Consider the following 17,900-nt stretch of genomic DNA (forward strand, 5'->3'; position numbering starts at 1 on the left):
TCCTGTGTACTGAGACAGCTATGGTGCCTGGAACAACTGTTTGGTTTGCTTAAGGCAACTAGCTAAGTGCTTAAAGGCAAGTCATTGTTTTGACATAGCCATTCATTTATAAGGAACTGTCCAAATTGAGATTTGCCACTTATATCTGTCAATTTCTAGATATGATTCAGGAAACCGGGGTGGGTGTGGAGGGAGAATAAACTTTTAAAACTGACTTGACTATCTTAAAAGAGGTAAATTTTATTTTTCTTGGAAACATTTTAGTTTCACGACCTCCAAGTTTTTGCTTTCAACATGTTTTCAGGTCATTATATAAGCAGAGATTTTGTTTAGTTTTTGTCCATTCTACTCTCAGTCTCTATAGGCTTTCTGATTTCGAAGAAGGCTTTTGACTCTCTAAAACTAGCATGGCTTAATATAATTTGAAATTTTTTTTATTGTAGAGGAGTTCAGAAATTGGGTTGTTTGTTTAAATAAAGAAGGCAATTGAAATTTCTGATCTTCAAAATATCAGGTAAAAGCTTCCCTCTGAAGATAAGGAGAAAAGAAAATAATAAGCAATTATTAACAATGGACTATGTGCTAGATTAAATGCTTTACAAATATATTTCATTTGATCCTCACAACAACCCTATGAAGTATACGTTATTATTATCTCTGTTTATGGATGAGGAAACTCAGGCAAAGGTTACATGGTTTGGACAGAAACATATAGCTAGCATGTGTCTAAGGCCAAAGTCTGATTCCAGTGACAATATTGACTGTACTATCTTGCTGTCTTTGATAGAACTCAAACTAACTTCACTTTATTTCAATCAATTCTATTGTAAGGAAGTGGCAAATAAATTCTGTGTGACAAAACTGAAATTCCCATTGACTAATCAATTTCTTCTGTTTTGGTGTTTATAGAATGCTACTTTAGTTTAGGTTATTCACCAGCATACAGTGTTAGGAAAAATGAGAATAATGAACTTGTGACTTTTTAATGCTTCTTTACAGATAAAACTAAAAGAGATATTTGAAACACAAACAGAAATCAGCCTGGTTTTGGAATTGGTCACAGGAGGAGAACTGTTTGATAGGTGAGTGGTCTGTGGAAATCAAATCCCAGGAAGGTTTATATTTTGGACTATAAAAAAGTATTTAGAGAGATTTTTTCTCTGTTCATCTGTCTATCCATCTATCTAATATTTATTAAGCACTACAATCACAGTGATAAGTCACAATAATATATAATTAATTTATTAGAGAGACGCAGAATAAAATGTTCTATGAAGTTTGTGTGGCAAGCTTGTTGTAGTAAGGAAAATATAGACTAATTAATTTATATATCATTTATTTGGAAATAGGGAAGTTTTTAAAAAGATACTTCTGCTGAAATAAATTCTCAAGGGGGAAAAAACACCATTGCATAATTGGTAATCAATAGACTGCAAAGTAGAATGATATAGTAGACTAAAACCTGCTGCTTGGGCAAAGAGAGAATATTGCAATGTCTATACTTGCAAACAATAACTGAATTTATAGTAATGCATATTACTGTAACTCAGAGGAAAAAAATTAGGGTTCCTTGTATTTTATGATAAAAATGTTATATAATAAAATGAAAGAAAGTTCTACTGTTTATCAATATTCTATATTTATTACAACTCTAATGCTGGATATTTGTCTACACATGGCACTTCCTTTAAATCATATGGTTAAGACTTGATTTTTCTATGCAGCAATTTTCTTGGAGTCCTGGTCCCAAAGGACTTCAAGTTTCCTATTACAATATATTATCTAAATATGACTAATTTTGTAAAGTCTTTTTTTCCCCAAGGGTAGTTGACTGTTCAGAGTGAACATTGTCCCACTGAAATGTAAACCTAACTTAGCATACTGAAAAAATGCATCTTGCCAGCAGAACTTTAATTCTGCCACTACATAAGAAAACAACCTTATACTTTGATTATTTTCTGACTTTTTTTTTACTAATCCAAAAAATTGTCTCTATCTTTTCCTATATCCATGGCATTTTAAACATATGAACAAAGTGAGATCCTATAACATAAATAGATCCATATGATAAACACATAGTCATTTGCTTCACTTTTTAATTTTTATTAAAACCCATTCACATCCACATTTTCTCTTATGTAGAAGGTAGTCAGTTGATTAATTTAAGCACTAGACTTGAAAGTAAATACATATTAAAGAACTGATATTATTTTCCTAATTTAACATTTAAGGATTATCTTACCATATCCTATTTCCACCTTGTAGAATTTTTCTGATTATGTAGTTCTTGTCTTTTATATTTCTTAGGACCCAAATCTGAAAGCATAAAAAGTTTACTGTACCTCATAAAATGCTTGCATGTAGTAGACACTTAATAAATATTCATTCTTTTGAATTGAATAAAAACAGAAATTAGATAATAATCTATCTATAGAAATTATCTACTTCCATAACTACCTATTGTCTATGTTTCTTTGCATCTATTATCTATTTCTTTATTATCTTTCTCAGTAAGATTCTTTGCCTATCTATGTATGTCATCTATATCTTATCTAGTCCTTTTATTTGTTTCTCTGCCTATCACCCATTTTTAGCTGTAGCAGTATAATGAAGAGGAAGGAATATTAGATGTTAATCAGAGAGTTTGGAATCAAATCTGTTCTGATGCTTACTAAACTGTGTGACCTTGGTTCCTCTAAGCCCCAATATCTTCATTTGTGAAATGAAAGATTTGAACCAGATGATATCTAAAGTCTCTTCCAGCATTAATGAAGTTGTTTCTATAAAATTTGTATCCACTTCATAAACATTTTAAGAGGAACAATATTTTCAGATAGTCTCTTAGCTAGGCTAAGTTTTGTAGACATAGATTGACTCTATTGCATCCTATGTAGGCTAATTTTCCCTTAAAGAGTATTGAAACTATCCTTGAGATTTAATTGACTCAGGGAACTAAGACTTAATTCTTTTTTTTTTTTCTGGTTGCTAATATAATTTATCTATTTTTATTTTTTTTTAAACCCTTACCTGGCTCCAAGGCAGAAGAGTGGTAAGGGCTACGCAATGGGGGTCAAGTGACTTGCCTAAGCTCATATAGCTGGGAAGTGTCTGAGGCCATATTTGAAATTAGGACCTCTCGTCTCTAGGCCTGGCTTTCAATCCACTAAGCTACCCAGCTGCGCCCAATTTATTTATTTTTTATTTTATTTAATTAGTCAATTTAGAACATTATTCCTTGGTTACAAGAATCATATTCTTTCCCTCCCCTTCCCCCACCCTTTCCCGTAGCCAACGTGCAATTCCACTAGGTTTTACCTGTGTAAGACTTAATTCTTGATGTAGTTTCCTGACTATTTAGGTACAGAAAAGCCATGAAAAACTTCAGCTGGCTCCTGAGAATTTGGACCAGCAAGAACATCAATATGACCAATATTGGATAATTAACTCAGGGAAGCTGTGTCTTACTAAATCAACTATACCATCAATGAATATCCATTTCTTCCTCTAAATGCTCTTCCCCTACTAAGTCTAAGTAAACTTACTTTATCTAAGTGTTAGGTAAATTATTAAGTGTTTTGTTCCATTCCAATATTGGATCTGAGTCATCAGACCCTCTTGGTCAGTTTTAACCTAACATGTTTGCTTTGATGCATGGTAAAGGATCAAGGCTGGTTAGTTGGATTAGGATATGGTTTCAAGTAGACTCCAAATAAAAATAGAGAAGAAAAAGTTGTTTAAATACAGTGCTTATAAGTTTATCAATTATCATGTAGAATGACACCTTACTATTTAATGGAAGACATTTAAAGAATGGTTAATAGCCAGTAAACCCTTCCACACAGTCCCTAAAGTCTTACTGGTTTTCATGAATGGGATCTTTTTTTTTTTCCCAAATGAAAAAATTGCCAAAAGTGCCAAAGAATTTCCAACACTGGAATAGACTTGGTTCTTCCATTAAAAGGCTGAATTTCTTCTAAGTTTAAAAAAAATTTTCTTTGGGCTGAAACTATACCCTGGATTAGAACATAATCTTGGTTCCTCTCTCACCTCCTGTTCAAGTTAAAATTATTATGTTCTCTGTGTTTTGTTAGTCTCTAGAATCCTATTTTAATTCCAAACTGAATTATTATGATTACTTGCATTTCTAATCCTTTATAGTGATTATCATCTCTATACTAACAATGGCCTTGCTCAATCCTTATTAAACATTTATACATAATAAAGATGATACATTGTAATATGTAAGAAGAAAAATTTGTGCAGAAATACTTTATTTTTTAACATTTAAAAAATTCTTACCTTTTGTTTTAGAATTGATACAAGTATCGGTTTGAAGGCAGAAGAACGATATAGGATAGGCAACTGGGGTTAAATGACTTGCCCAGGGTCATACAGCTCTGAAGTATCTGAGGCCAAATTTAAACCCAGGTCCTTCCAACTCCAGGCTTGACTCTCTATCCACTGTCAGCTCCTGCTAAACACACAGGAAATAAAACATAACACTAGGAGAAATTATATTTTTTGGGGGGGGATTACTTTTACAACTTTATAGCCAGGTTTGTTTATAATGTAATAATACTATTGTGAAATGATGTTGATTAGGGCCAAATTTATATAAAATTTGACTATAGGCAATTTGTTATTTCAGTTAACATGGGAACTTTTGAAAGCCACAAAGTATTGTTATCCTTTCCCTTTCTATAGTAGAAAAGGTAACTTAGTATATAGTAGAAAAGTGCTGGTCTTGGTATTAGAAAGTTCTGGTTCAAATGCCACCTCTGACACATGCTAGCTCTGTGACAATAGATGGGTTTCTAAAGCAATATGAACCCTAGTTTCTTAATCTGTAAAAATGATAACAATAACTGGTGTTGTTGCATACATGTTGATGCCCTGATACTGAAGAGGCTAGGACTGGTAGATTGCTCAAGTACAGAAGTTCTATGCTGTAGAGGGCTAAATTGATCAAGCTATTGGCACTGAGCCTGGCATTATATGGTAAGCTTCTGGGAGCAAGAGCCCCACAGGTTGCCAAGAAGGAGGTAAACTGGTCTGGGTCAGAAATGGAGCAGGTTAAAGCTCCTGTGCTTATTAGGAATTCTTCAGGGGCCACTGTGTTGCTAGCCTGAGCAAGATAGGGAGAAAGTCTTTAAAAAGAAGTGACAAAAGGTCACTTTTGTGTCTCTAGGTATTAACCTAGAGTACCTACCTCATTGAATTAAAAGCTCAGATGAAATAATGTATGTATGAAAGCATGTTGCAAATGTTAAAATACTAAATGCATGTCAATGATTATTACATGGAAAGTGAAGAATTGTTTCAGTTGCCAACTCTGCATATATTCAAAGTACACTGATATTCCTGATTAAAGACTCAAGGAATGCTTTCTTATATATTGGATTTCTTCCAAAGAATGAAAATTTCCTAGAGATGAAAAACACTCAGAAGTGAGCCAAGATGAAAAAGATGAGGAGAAGAAAGCTTGATAATTGAAAGAACATGATGTAGCTGAAAAAAAAAAGAAGGGTTTGAAATACTGACCAACCAGAACTATGTGATAACCATAAAACTTTTCACAGAGGATAGATCTGGACCTTCTAAGGAAGAAGCATGATTTTATGTTACCATGGAATTGGAAGTGGACTCATAGGTGGTACCAATAGGTTCAAAAAATGTCTTAAGGGTTTTAGAGGAAGAGGAACATGAAGTTGGTGACAATCTTATTTAGGCTAAGGATGTGTCCATCTGTAGGTGTATCATGGTCAGACAGATGAATTACTTTCCGGGACTGTATATCAAGAATGTCATGCATGAGCTGCTGAGTCACAAAACCTGTCAGCTAAAATTGTTTGCTGATTTCATGTGGAATTAAACCTAAATAACACAAAGGTAGGAAGGAATGCTAATTGGCTGTATGGCAGAATTAGGGTCCCAAAATATCTCCACAAGCTAGAAATAGGGTGCTGATATAATAAGATGATATTTAATAACATTAAGTGCAAGATTCAATGTTTATGAAGTAAAGGGATGAAAACAGGCTGAGAGGCTTTGGTCGACTGTAAATTTAACGGAGTCAGCAGTTTGATTTAGCTATCACGAAGGCTGCAAAGCAGTACAGCTTCCAAAGCAAAGAACATAACCTATTTGTCCATTCCTTTGTCTGATAGTCAAAGCCTATCTAGAATATTTTGAGAGGATAAAGAGAGCTTTGATGAACTAGAGCAGAAATGTCAAACTCCAGCAAAACTTGAGGGCAGCAAATTAACAAAATAATTAAAAACACAGTGCAACATAGTAATGTTAATTTGTGATTTTCTAAGTCAATGTGCACCCAGCTGAGATCTATTTCTATTTGTTTGACACCATTGAACTAGAGGACTTCCATGAGAAGATGAACTTGATGAAGAAGATTCAAAATCATATCATATGAGTAGCAGTTAAATGGAACATATTTAACTCAGAGGATTCAATCAAACATTTATTAATAGCTTACATTATGCAGGGCACTATGCTAGATTTTTGCAATGATTCAAAGTTTATATAAGACAAAGTTTCTGAAGTCCTCATGGAATTTATAATCTAATAGGAGAATTTGTAATCTAAGAGAAGACCCATGGAGCACATGATAGCTTTCTTAAATATTTAAAGGTTTGTCATGTAGAAGACTCAAATTAAAGTTATTCTGTATGTCCCCACAGAACAAAACTAGGACCAATCAGTGGAATTTATAAGGAAGGAGATTTTGCCTCAATATCTGCTAAAGGGATACTCCAATGCCTTATGCTTGGAGATGATCCTGGGTTCTTTGAAGGAAACACCAATGAATAACAAGTTCTGGCAAGTCCTGCCAAGTTGAATGGATTTCAAGTCAGGCACCTATGATGGAAATATGTCTCCTGTCTGAAGACTAGCTTAACTAAATATGGAGAGGCTTGTCACCAGGTTGGCTGAAGGGTGGTGAATTTTTTTTTTTTACCACAGCACCTCTTGAAGACCATCTACTAAGTCACAGAGGACTTGTTATCTGTATTAGTGGAGGGAATAACCACAACAATTAAATCATGGATATTTGACATATTGACAGGTAAGAAAGAACTTTCTAACATTAGAGCTGTCCAAACATTGAATAGTTTACATCATAAGGCTATGAGTTCCTTGTCATTGGAAGTGTAAAATGAAAGGTTAGATGACTTCTTGTGGAAGATATTTTTTACAGTGAATAAGGGCTTGCACTTGATAACTTCAAAAGTTATTTCCAATTCTTAAGATGCTAGAAGAATTTGTGAGAATTCAAGCAAAATTTAATTATTGAGTTGTTTCATGCTCAATTTAAATCGATAATTTAATAATGTCAACATCACTAACAAGTTTTCTTTAAAATTATGCTATGGAGTTTGTACACAAAGTAAGTTTAAAGGATGTTTTTCAGAAACATTTGATCATATTTTAAAATAGCACATACCTTAGGGACCATATTGTCTTGGGGAACTACTCTTTATAACATTTATTTACCAACTCACAACTGGCTAACATTTTACTTACGGTGTTACCCCCAAAATAATGTTGAATAGTTAACAAAATTATTGCATTATATATAAGAACAAATACAGTCCAATGTGTTAAAAGTTGGGGACTAGACAAGGATTGGTTTTGATCTTGCACACCGTCTTTGAATCTGTTTTCTGATTTTAGACTCGGTTTCTGGGCAGCATAACCTACATCTTTGATTAAGTATCAGGGAGAGGTGATTCAGTTTCCCAGTCATACAGTAAGGTTCAAATAATCCAATAAGATTTTCTCCTGATTTCCACAATTGAATAAAGTTTTCTAATAAGACAGAAATTGAACCTAGACCTATAATTGCATAGAAACCAAGTTCCAGAATTAGATCACAATATAAGTCAGTATGGTCCACTCATTTCCCACAATTAACCACTTGCTCTTCTAATCCCCTCAATTTCTCACACTTATATCATCGAAGGTTCTATTGATAATGAGCAAAGCACCTACCAGACCATAAGTCAGGGCTTCAGTCAGTGACCAAGGTGAGTTTCTGATGAAGTTGGGGAGAGATTGAGACAGAAGTAGATGAAAGTTCAAGGCTTAAAGTCAGGATATGTTATTCTCTAGGTGTGAGGAGAGATGTGAAAATGTTCAAAGTGATGTTAATGTAAAAAATCCTAGCAGCTACTTCAACTACGTTTGTCCCTGACTGTTTCTGTTTTCTGGAGTAGGGTTTCCATTCCTTCTTTACCTCTCCCCAAATCCTGACCCAAACATTTTTGTCCCCATTTGAAGATGTTATCCTTACTCACTTCCTATGACACTTGATATCTAAAATACTCTTATGTAGGATATCTAAGCTGTGCTCTCTAATGGAAAGAAGCTCAGATTCCTTGAGGCGTGGTTTCTCTTCATCATCACATTAACACACAATGCCAATTATCTTATGTGTCTACTTTCTGTCAGATCTCTACATGTGAACAGGCAGCATCTATACTTGAACAAGTGTTCTATTGGCTGTTCACTATTAGTAGTGGAAACACATTCAATTTATAGGACTTTACTGTTAGCAGGGCTGTTTCTATATAATTTGTGTTATATTCTGTTGTAGTTTCACCAGGGTCTTGACACAGTTTCTATTTTGGTAAAGCCAATTAGAAAAGTCATGAAGTGATAGGGATAATTATATCAAAAATTAATCCCTGATGTCGCTAAAATAAATGGCTCTAAAATCTGACTTCTCCAAAGGAGAACTTCAGGTAGAACAACAAATTATTCCATCCTTTCTCCCCTCACTCAATATATTGCTAAAGGGAAACTAAGATAAAAAGCACCTTACAGGGACAGATAGGTAGCACAATGGATAGTTGCTGCCATTTATACAACTCTTTAAGATTTACAAAGCACTTTAACTAGCCCTTGCTGCCCTTCTCTCTTAGAATTGACATTAAGACAAACAAAAGGAAAGGATTTTTAAAAAGAGAAAAAGAAAATAAGCTTACCGATCAAAGTTATTAGGTGAGTAAAGTTTTTTAATTCACAAACTTAGGGTTGTAATAAGAGAAACCTGCTAAGAGAAGTTATGGCCAAGTTTAGCTGTATCCTGGTTAGAGAAGCCAATGTAAGATATTCATTCCCTTACTAATTTTGCAAGTGGATCAGCCCTAGAATGAGAGAATCAGGGTCAATTTTTACTGCAGTCTTTATAATTTTGATATGATCATATATTTAATGCTTATTCAGCTCATTTTAGAGATGAGAATGTGAAGCTTAGAGTGGGTGACTTCTTCAAAATTATTTAGCTAGTAAGTGGTAGAGGCAGCATTTAAAATGAGGTCCTCTGACTCCACTCTACATTGTACCATGCTGCCTCAAAATGTTATAGTAATATATCAAATAATAATAGCAAGTATTGGACCAATTTGTTTTTTCTTTTCTTTCCTTTGAATCTAGCCTCATTCTTCTTCAGTTAATTGCTTTATTATTTTATTCTGTCTCCCATTTGCAAAAAAGAAAAAAATTGTTTTAGTTACCCTCTCTGGGTAAAGTACATGCACACCTTCATAGAATTCCATCATTGAAAGGGACTTCAATGGCCATATCGCCAAGTTAATATTTGAAAAAGACCTTGACTGACCATTTTCATCAAAGGATTGAATTTGATCTTTTCTTATCTCCCCCCTTTTAAATAATTAACTTGTTTTCTTCCTCTGTTCCGTTGCCCTCTACTTCTTATCTTTGAATATATTTGAAGAAAAAATAGTCATATCTTGGAAAGAGTCATGGGCTCGAGGAACCAAGACCTATCTTTAAATCTCATCTGTGCCATTTTCCTGTATGAGCAAGTCTCCCATGTGCAATATAAAAAAAAAATATATATATACATATATATATAATATATATGTATATGTGTATTTATGTGCATTTTAAAATTTTAGCCCCTGAGAACTTCATTTTCTTTCTGTAAAACGATGGGCTGAAACAAATGACTTTAAAGGGCCTTTCTCCCTTTAGATCTATGATCTTTAGAGATTTATTTTTTTTCATTGATTGTAACGTAAGGATTTTTTTCTTTTCTGTTTCTTAGCCAGCTTTAACTTAGACCTTTTCAGCTGTTATTTTCTACCAAGTTGGGCTGCCATAATCTCTGTGCCAGGAAATACTAATTTCATTTTAGGGGAGGAAGTAATTTATATGAATTTAATATTGTACTGCTGTGTGCTACCAGAGCTAACTTAATTTGTAGCAATTATTCTAATATAAGTAAACAAGGTGGCCCTTTTAAAGAAGACCAGGAATAGTTAATGTGCTTACCTTTTCAATACCAAATTTTAAAATTATGATAAGGAAAATGGGCAGATGTGGCCCTAAAGCAAGGATTGGGGGGAGAATAGATATTATCATAGTTCAATAGGTCATTAAGTAGTGAAGTCAAATGGTATAAACAAATATGTTACAAACATGTTATATATTCATATTTTATAAAAACATAATTATGTACATAATATAAAACAATATACATTATTATGTAAACAATGTATTAATGTATTAATACTTATATAAATAGCCACTATTATTTTAATGTTTTATTATAGAAATAATATATTGCTCATGGTATATAAGTATACTGTATGCAATATAATAAATATAAATATGTTTTATATGTGGCATAAGTCTATATTTACATTTATATTTATGCCAGTCAACTTCATAGCTTAATAACCTATTCAAATATGATGACATAAAATTTCCTTCAGTTCTTTGTTTTAAAGCTGTATCTGCCCACCTCTCCATTTCTCTTATGATTTAAAATGTATATATATATATGTATATATATAAACATTGATATAAAAAGAGTACCTGTTTTTCTCAATTGATATATATATCTGCCTACAGCACATTAGGAGTCGAAGGAACTTAAAGGGGTTTTGTGATACCTTGTTTTTTCTGGGTTGATCAAAGCAATGATTAAAACTAGCTAAGTAGCATTGAGCTCATCTGTAGGTGACTTACAAAGCACAGGAAAGGGTGTGCCCCACACAGGACCTGCACACTCTAGAGCACAGTTTTGCTGTTTACAGATTTATTTATGTGAGCTGTGGGATTCCTCTAAGTGTATTTGTGTGCATAATGTACCATTTCCTGCTGTAATTGGCATTAAATGAACACCTCGACCACAAAATGGAATTGAGATACACATGTCTTCTCTTCCCATGAAATTACTTTTAATTTCTTTTGTATGTGTTACATATATATATATATATATATAAACATGTTATTTCTCTTGAGAGAATATAAACTTTGTGAAGTCAGGGACTATTATATTTTTTGGCTTATCTTCAGCATCTAATACTTTGTACAGTAGACATTTAATAAATGCCTTTTGGATAAAGATTGAGTTAAGAATAAATAGCAGCTACCATTTATATGCCTCTTTAAGATTTGCAAAATACTTTACAAATATTTTTTCATTTTATTCTCACAACCCTTGGGAGATAGGTGTTATTCTCATTTTATAAATCAAGAAACTGAGGCACACAGAAGTTAAATAACTTGCCCAGGTTCACATAGCTAGTGAATACCCTGCGACAGATTTAATTCAGATTTTCTTGACTCCAGGAACAGAGTTCTATTTACTGTGCCAAATAGCTCTCAACAGAGAGTAGCTACCAGCACTTTGAAGTCAATCAACATTTATTATTATTGCTATTATAATATTTATTATTATATAAACAAATAATATATAAATAAAAATGTAAATAAACAGGTATAATTAAGTATAATTATAATAATCATTATTATAATTGCTACTATATTAATACAATTATTATTATGCCTACTCATTGTTAGATAAAGTGCTAAACACTAGGGATACTAAGAGATAAAACACATTCCCTGCCCTCAAAGATCTTATAATCTAATGGAGTTTTAGAAATAGAAATCTTATCAATTCTAATAATTATTTTCATACTATTCCATATTAGAACGATTTTTTGTTTGCTTGCTTGCTTGTCTTTTAGAGTCAACAACTTGCCTCTAAGGAAATTAGATGGCAAGGAAGAATGGCATCTCAGTTGAGTACTAGGTTTAGAGTCAGGAAGACTTGGATTTGACTCTTGCTCAGACATTTACTAATTATGCAATTGTGGGCAAAACACTAAATCTCTTTCAGTTTCTTAAAATATAAACAGGGATAATAATATATGTAGTGTTTCATAGTAAAGTTGTGATAAAAAATTGGAAATCTATATAAAGTATTTTGCAAACTTAAATCTGTTTTTTATTATTATTGCTTTATGCAAAAGAGGTACTGAATGGGGGATAGTAGCTCTAGTTACTTTCTGAAATATAGAGAACTAGGTTCAAGTCCTGCCTCTAACACATAGTGAATTTATGATTTTATTTTTGCTTTTGCTGAGCTCACATTCTAGTGGTGGGGAGACTATGTAACAAAAAAAATCTATATATAATATATGCAGTGTAAATGAAAGATAATCTCAGAGGGGTACCAGCATGGTGGAGGTAGGGGGAAATTAAAGGAGTGGGAAGGCCAGTAATGAATGACTGTGAGATCTGAGTTGAATCTTGTAGGAAGCCAAGAGGTAAATGAAAAAAGAATATTTATAGGCATAGGAGGCAGACAATATAAAAACATATGGTTGGGAGATAGACTGTCTGGGGAACACAATGAATAGGATGGTATCTCTAGATCAGTTATGGTGAACCTGTGGCACAGGTGTCAAAGATGGCATGCAGAGTATTTTCTGTGGGCATGTGGCTGTCCCACCCCCACCCCCAGTTCATTACTAGAAAGGCAGAGGGACTTGGATGGGCCTGCTCCCCTTCCCCTCTCCACTGCACCTGAGGACATTTTTTCATATCCCCAGGCCCTCTGCCAAGCAGCCCAATGGGATTACATAGGGGGTAAGGTGGGCAGGTCACAGGTGGCAGAAATGGAGCAGAGTGCTGGGGCCCCTCTCCTCCCGCTCTCTACACTCACTAAGGACATTCCTCACTTCCTCTGCCCAGCAGCTCAATGTGAGTGCTTTCTCCCTCCCCTGTGTAGGGTAAGGGGAGGCAGGGCACTAGATCTCTGGGGTGCAACACTCAATCTGGGGGTGTGTTGGGGGCAGGGCTCAGCACTCCTTCTCTAAGAAGTTCACCATTACTGTTCTAGATCACAGAATTTGTAGAAAGGAATTATAAAAGGGCTTTAAATGCCAAAGAATTTTATATTTGGTTTTGGAACCACTCAAATTGATTACATTTATTAAGTAATAAAGTAACACAGCCAGAGCTGAGCTTTGGCAGACAGGCAGAGTTGGATATAGAAAGCTCAGGATCTATTACTGGTTTCAACTCTACAAAAGACCTGAGAGTTAATGTTTCCTCTCATATAGAAAACAAGAATTTAGAAGGGTGGGAACTTTGAAATAGGAGAAAGTGATTCGAATGTTTGTGAGTCTTAGAGTGAACAGGGATTCTGGTTCCAGAGAAATAAAACTTCCTATTGAAACCACATGAGGGCCTTTAGACTTAGTCTTGGATTTTAAACTGGAAGGATCCTTAGAGATAATATAGTTCAACCGTTTAATTTTACAGATGAGATGAGGTCCAGAGAGGTGAAATTTCTTGATTTTCAAAATATAGTCTTTGCACTTCATAGAGCTAGAGGTCTCTTCTAGCTCTAAATTCATATTTCTGACATGATGAGAATGTGTAGAAATGTAACATTTATAGACGCTGGGCTTAGTGACCAGCGTGTCAGTCCAAGACTAAGACTATTGTTTCATTCAGTGTTCTGGAGGTAACCTTGAAGGAATGAGTGGAAGTAAGGGAGGAAGCTTTATCATGAGAGCACTATATCCTCCACCTAGTGTATTCCCCCATTATCAATCACCAGTTACAGATTTTCTCTAATATCACCCAAGTAGTGATTACTGCCCCAATATCAATTAATATCAATTAGTCACTAAATCTGCTGCTCTCCCTGGAGTTAGTTCCATTGAACTAAGATGCCCCTCCTTGTATAAACTCATCATTTCTAATCTCATTATTTGTTCAGCTGTTGTCCTCTTTGTGATCCCTTTGGGGTTTTCTTGGCAAAGATACTGGAGTGGTTTTCTGTTTCTTTCTCCAGATCATTTGACAAATGAAGAAACTGAGGTAAACAAAGTTAAGTGATTTGCCCATAGGTAGGGGGGCAATTAAAGGAGTGGGAAGACTAGTAGTGAGATTTGAGTTGAATCTTGTAGGAAGTCAAGAGGTAAATGAAAGAAGAACATTTATCTTTCTTAGCTAAGGTCAAATTTTAACTCAAGAAGAGGGGTCAGAAAGACCCTTTTCACTCAGAAAGACTCCAGGCCTGGCACCCTATCCATTGTACCACATAGCTGCCCATCTCACCTCATCATCAGGCTACTGACTTAAGTGTTGATTGATATCACCTCCCTCAACTTCCACTCTGGAGAGTGGAGTACCAAACTCTTTCCTCTTTATTGAGGAAAAAAATTGGACTTTTAGCTCATTCCACTCTATATCTGTATCTCTACTGAACAAGATGTCCCCAGGCCAGATACCCCCTAATGTCTCCTCCCCTTTATTTTACTGCCTCCTTTTGTGTGCTATCTCCCCCCAATAGATGATAAATTCCTTGAGGGGAGGGATTATCTTTCTTTTCCTCAGTTGTATCCCTAGTATTTAGCACAGTGCCTGGCATGTAGTAAATGCTTAATAAATATTTATTTAACTGAATTTGAAAAACATATCAAGAACTGAAGCACAAAGACCTCTGAAACCAACAGCTTATTCTTCTTTATTGCTTCATTCCCCATGTAAATAGATTCAAATTTAAAACCATTAATAACATTTCTCCCCCAAGTTCACTTCTGGGGGCTTCATGATGATGCTTTGTGGCTAAACTCCTTGAGAAGGCTGTCTGAAATTGGTGCCTATCCTTTTTCTCCTCTCCATCTCTTTTTAACCTCTTACATTCTAACTTCCAACCTCATCATTCCACTGAACCTGTTTTCTTTTCACTGGTCTGCTTTCTCTTTCATTTATGTACATGTTTAGGAATATAAAATTTCCTCTAAGTATTGTTTTGGCTTTATCCTACAAATTTTGCTATGTTGTCTCATTGTTGTCATCTTTAATGAAATTCTTGTTTTTTTCTATGATTTATTCTTTGACCCACTCATTCTTTAGGATTTGATTATTTAGTTTCCAATTAATTGTAATCTATGCTTCTAAGGCTCTTTATTGAAGGTAATTTTTATTGCATTATGGTCTGAAAAGTGTGTTTAATTTTCCAGTTTTTCTGAATGTTTGTGAGGTTTTTGTGCATGTGGTCAATTTTTTGTGAAAGTACTGTGAATTGTTGAGAAAGTATACAATTTTCTATTACCATTCAGTTTTCTCTAGAGATCTATTATATCTAATTTTTAAAAATTCTTCTCATGTCCTAAACTTTTTTCATTAGATACATATATAGTTCTGAGATGAGAAAGTTAAGCTTCCCCACTGGTATAATTTAATGTCTATTTCCTCATAAATCATTCAAGTTTTTCTTTAAGAATTTGGCTGCTATTTAATTTGTTGCATTTTTGTTTATTGATATTACTTCATTGTCCATGATACTTTTAAATAACATATAGTTTCCCTGATTATCTCTTTTAATTGGGCCCACTTTTGCTTTTGCGTAGTCTGAGATCATGATTGCTATTTGCCTTTTTTACTTCAGCTGAAAGTCTTTCTATTTAAAATACGTTCCTTGTGAACCACATATTGTTGAATTCTTGTTTCTAATCTATTCTACTTTTTACTTTTATGGGTGAGCATCTCATTCACTTTCATGGTTAAGATCACTAACTTTATATTTCCTTGTAACCTATTATCTTCTCTCTGTCTTTTAACTCTATCCCTCCTCAAAAATCTGTTTTGTCCTGACCACTGCTTCCCTTAATCTTGGGTTGACAAACTTATGGGACATGTGTTGGAGTGTGCCAGAGGAGGTTCCTACCTTCCCCCTCTCCATGTGCACTTGAGGACATTTCTCACATCACCTGCTCCTCTGCCCAGCAGCCCAATGGGAGTGCTTCCTCCCTCCCCTTCTGGGGTAAGGCAGACGGTGCCATACATGTGGTGTGAGGGTTGTAGTTAATCTGACCTCTCTTTTATTACTCTCTCTTTCTCATACTTCTCTGTGGATAAAATAGATTTCTCTACCCAACCGAGTCTGTATATGAAATCTTCCATCTTTGAACCAATTCAGATAAGAATGAGGTTAAGGCAATGCTGACTCCCCCCATGACCCCCAACAATTTCCCCCACCATTGTAAAAGCTCTTCCTTGTATGCCTCTTTTATGTGAGATAATTTTTCCCATTCTACTTCTCCCTTCCTCCTTCTCCCAATACATGTCTTTCTGTCCCTTATATTTTAAAAATCATTCCAACATAAAAAACTGCATTCATGTCCTCCTTCTAACTACCTGAATAATGATAAAGTTCCAGTGTTACATGTATGACTTTCTCATATAGAAATGTAAACAGATTAACCTCATTAAGTCCCTTATGATTTCTCTTTTATGCTTACCTTTTTAAAAAATGTGTTTCTTGAATCTTGTGTTTGAATGTCATTTACTTTTCAGTTCTGGTCTTTTCATCAGGAATGTTTGAAAGTCTGCTATTTTACTAACTATTCATTCCCTCTCCCTCCCCCCTGAAGAAGTATGTTCAGTTTTGCTGGGTAGGTTATGCGTGGTGGCAATCTTTTGCTGCTTTGCCCTCCAGAATATCATATTCCATTCCATCCTCTCTATACCTTTAATGTGGAATTTTGTGTGAACACTACTGTGGCTCCATGATATTTGAATTGTTTCTTTTTCCTTACTTGCAATAATTTCATCTTGCTCTAGAAGCCTTGGAATTTGACTATATTTCTGGGAGTTTTCATTTTGGGATCTCTTTCAGGAGATGATTAGTGTGTTTTTTTTCAATTTCCATCTTTTTCTTTGGATGGAACAGTCTTCCTTGATAATTTCTATCTAGGGATTGTTTTTTTTTTAATCATGGCTTTCAAAAGTCTAATAATTATTAAATTATTACTCCTCTGAATGTTTTCCAGGTCATTTTTTCAACAAGATATTTCATATTCTCTTCTGTTTCCTCTTTTCTTTCTTTTTTGACTTTTTAAAAAAATTACTTCTTGTTGTCTTTTGGAAACTTATAAACTTCCAGTCATCCTATTCTAATTTTTAAGAATTTTTTTTTTCAGTGAGCTTTTGTCCTCTTTTGTCATTTGGCCAATTCTGTTTTTTTAAGGTGTTATTTATTTTCTTTGATTTTCTTTGTTACTTCTTCCATTATGCTGTTAATTTTCACACATCATTCTCATTTATTTCCCCAATTTTCCTCTGAAGAAAAAATATTTTTCTTCAGTTCTTCTAGGAATTCTTTTTGGGTTTATGTCCAATCTGTGTTTTTCTTTGAGGCGTTGGTTGGAGCTGTTTTCATAAAGTTGTCTTCTGAGCCTATGTTTTTATCTCAATTGTCATCATAACAGCCTTTTACAAGGTTTTTGTTGTTATTTGCCCATTTCTCAGCCTATTTCTTGACTTTGAACTTACATTAAAGTTGGGCTCTTCTCACATGTTGGAGATGGGGAGGTGTGGAAACTCAAGTTTCACGCTTTTTCAGGCTTCTGTTTTCACAGCTAGATCAGAGGTATATAAATTTTCAGTGCTTCCCAGCTAGTTTGCTCCAGAGAGAGGTTTGTTTGGTTGCTGCTTTTCTGGTCTGTGCTCTGTCCTTACTCAGGAAAGATCTCTTTTTTTTTTTTTACAATCACGAGCACTCTTCAGGAAATAGTAAACCACTTCAGTATCTTTGGCAAGAA

General features: G+C 34.4%; 1 protein-coding gene across 8 annotated transcripts in view; it reads left to right on the top strand.

Annotated features, from left to right (window-relative positions):
* CAMK4 (calcium/calmodulin dependent protein kinase IV) overlaps positions 1-17,900 on the top strand; it is a 215,012-nt gene that overhangs the window by 94,992 nt on the left and 102,120 nt on the right. For all 8 annotated transcript variants that reach the window (XM_007486600.3, XM_007486603.3, XM_016431362.2 and 5 more), the window contains one exon: positions 1,000-1,082. In XM_007486600.3, coding sequence (XP_007486662.1) covers positions 1,000-1,082 — 83 coding nt within the window. The remainder of the gene's footprint in view (positions 1-999; positions 1,083-17,900) is intronic.

Source organism: Monodelphis domestica, chromosome 3 (assembly GCF_027887165.1).
Source record: "Monodelphis domestica isolate mMonDom1 chromosome 3, mMonDom1.pri, whole genome shotgun sequence".
NCBI classification, from domain to species: domain Eukaryota; kingdom Metazoa; phylum Chordata; class Mammalia; order Didelphimorphia; family Didelphidae; genus Monodelphis; species Monodelphis domestica.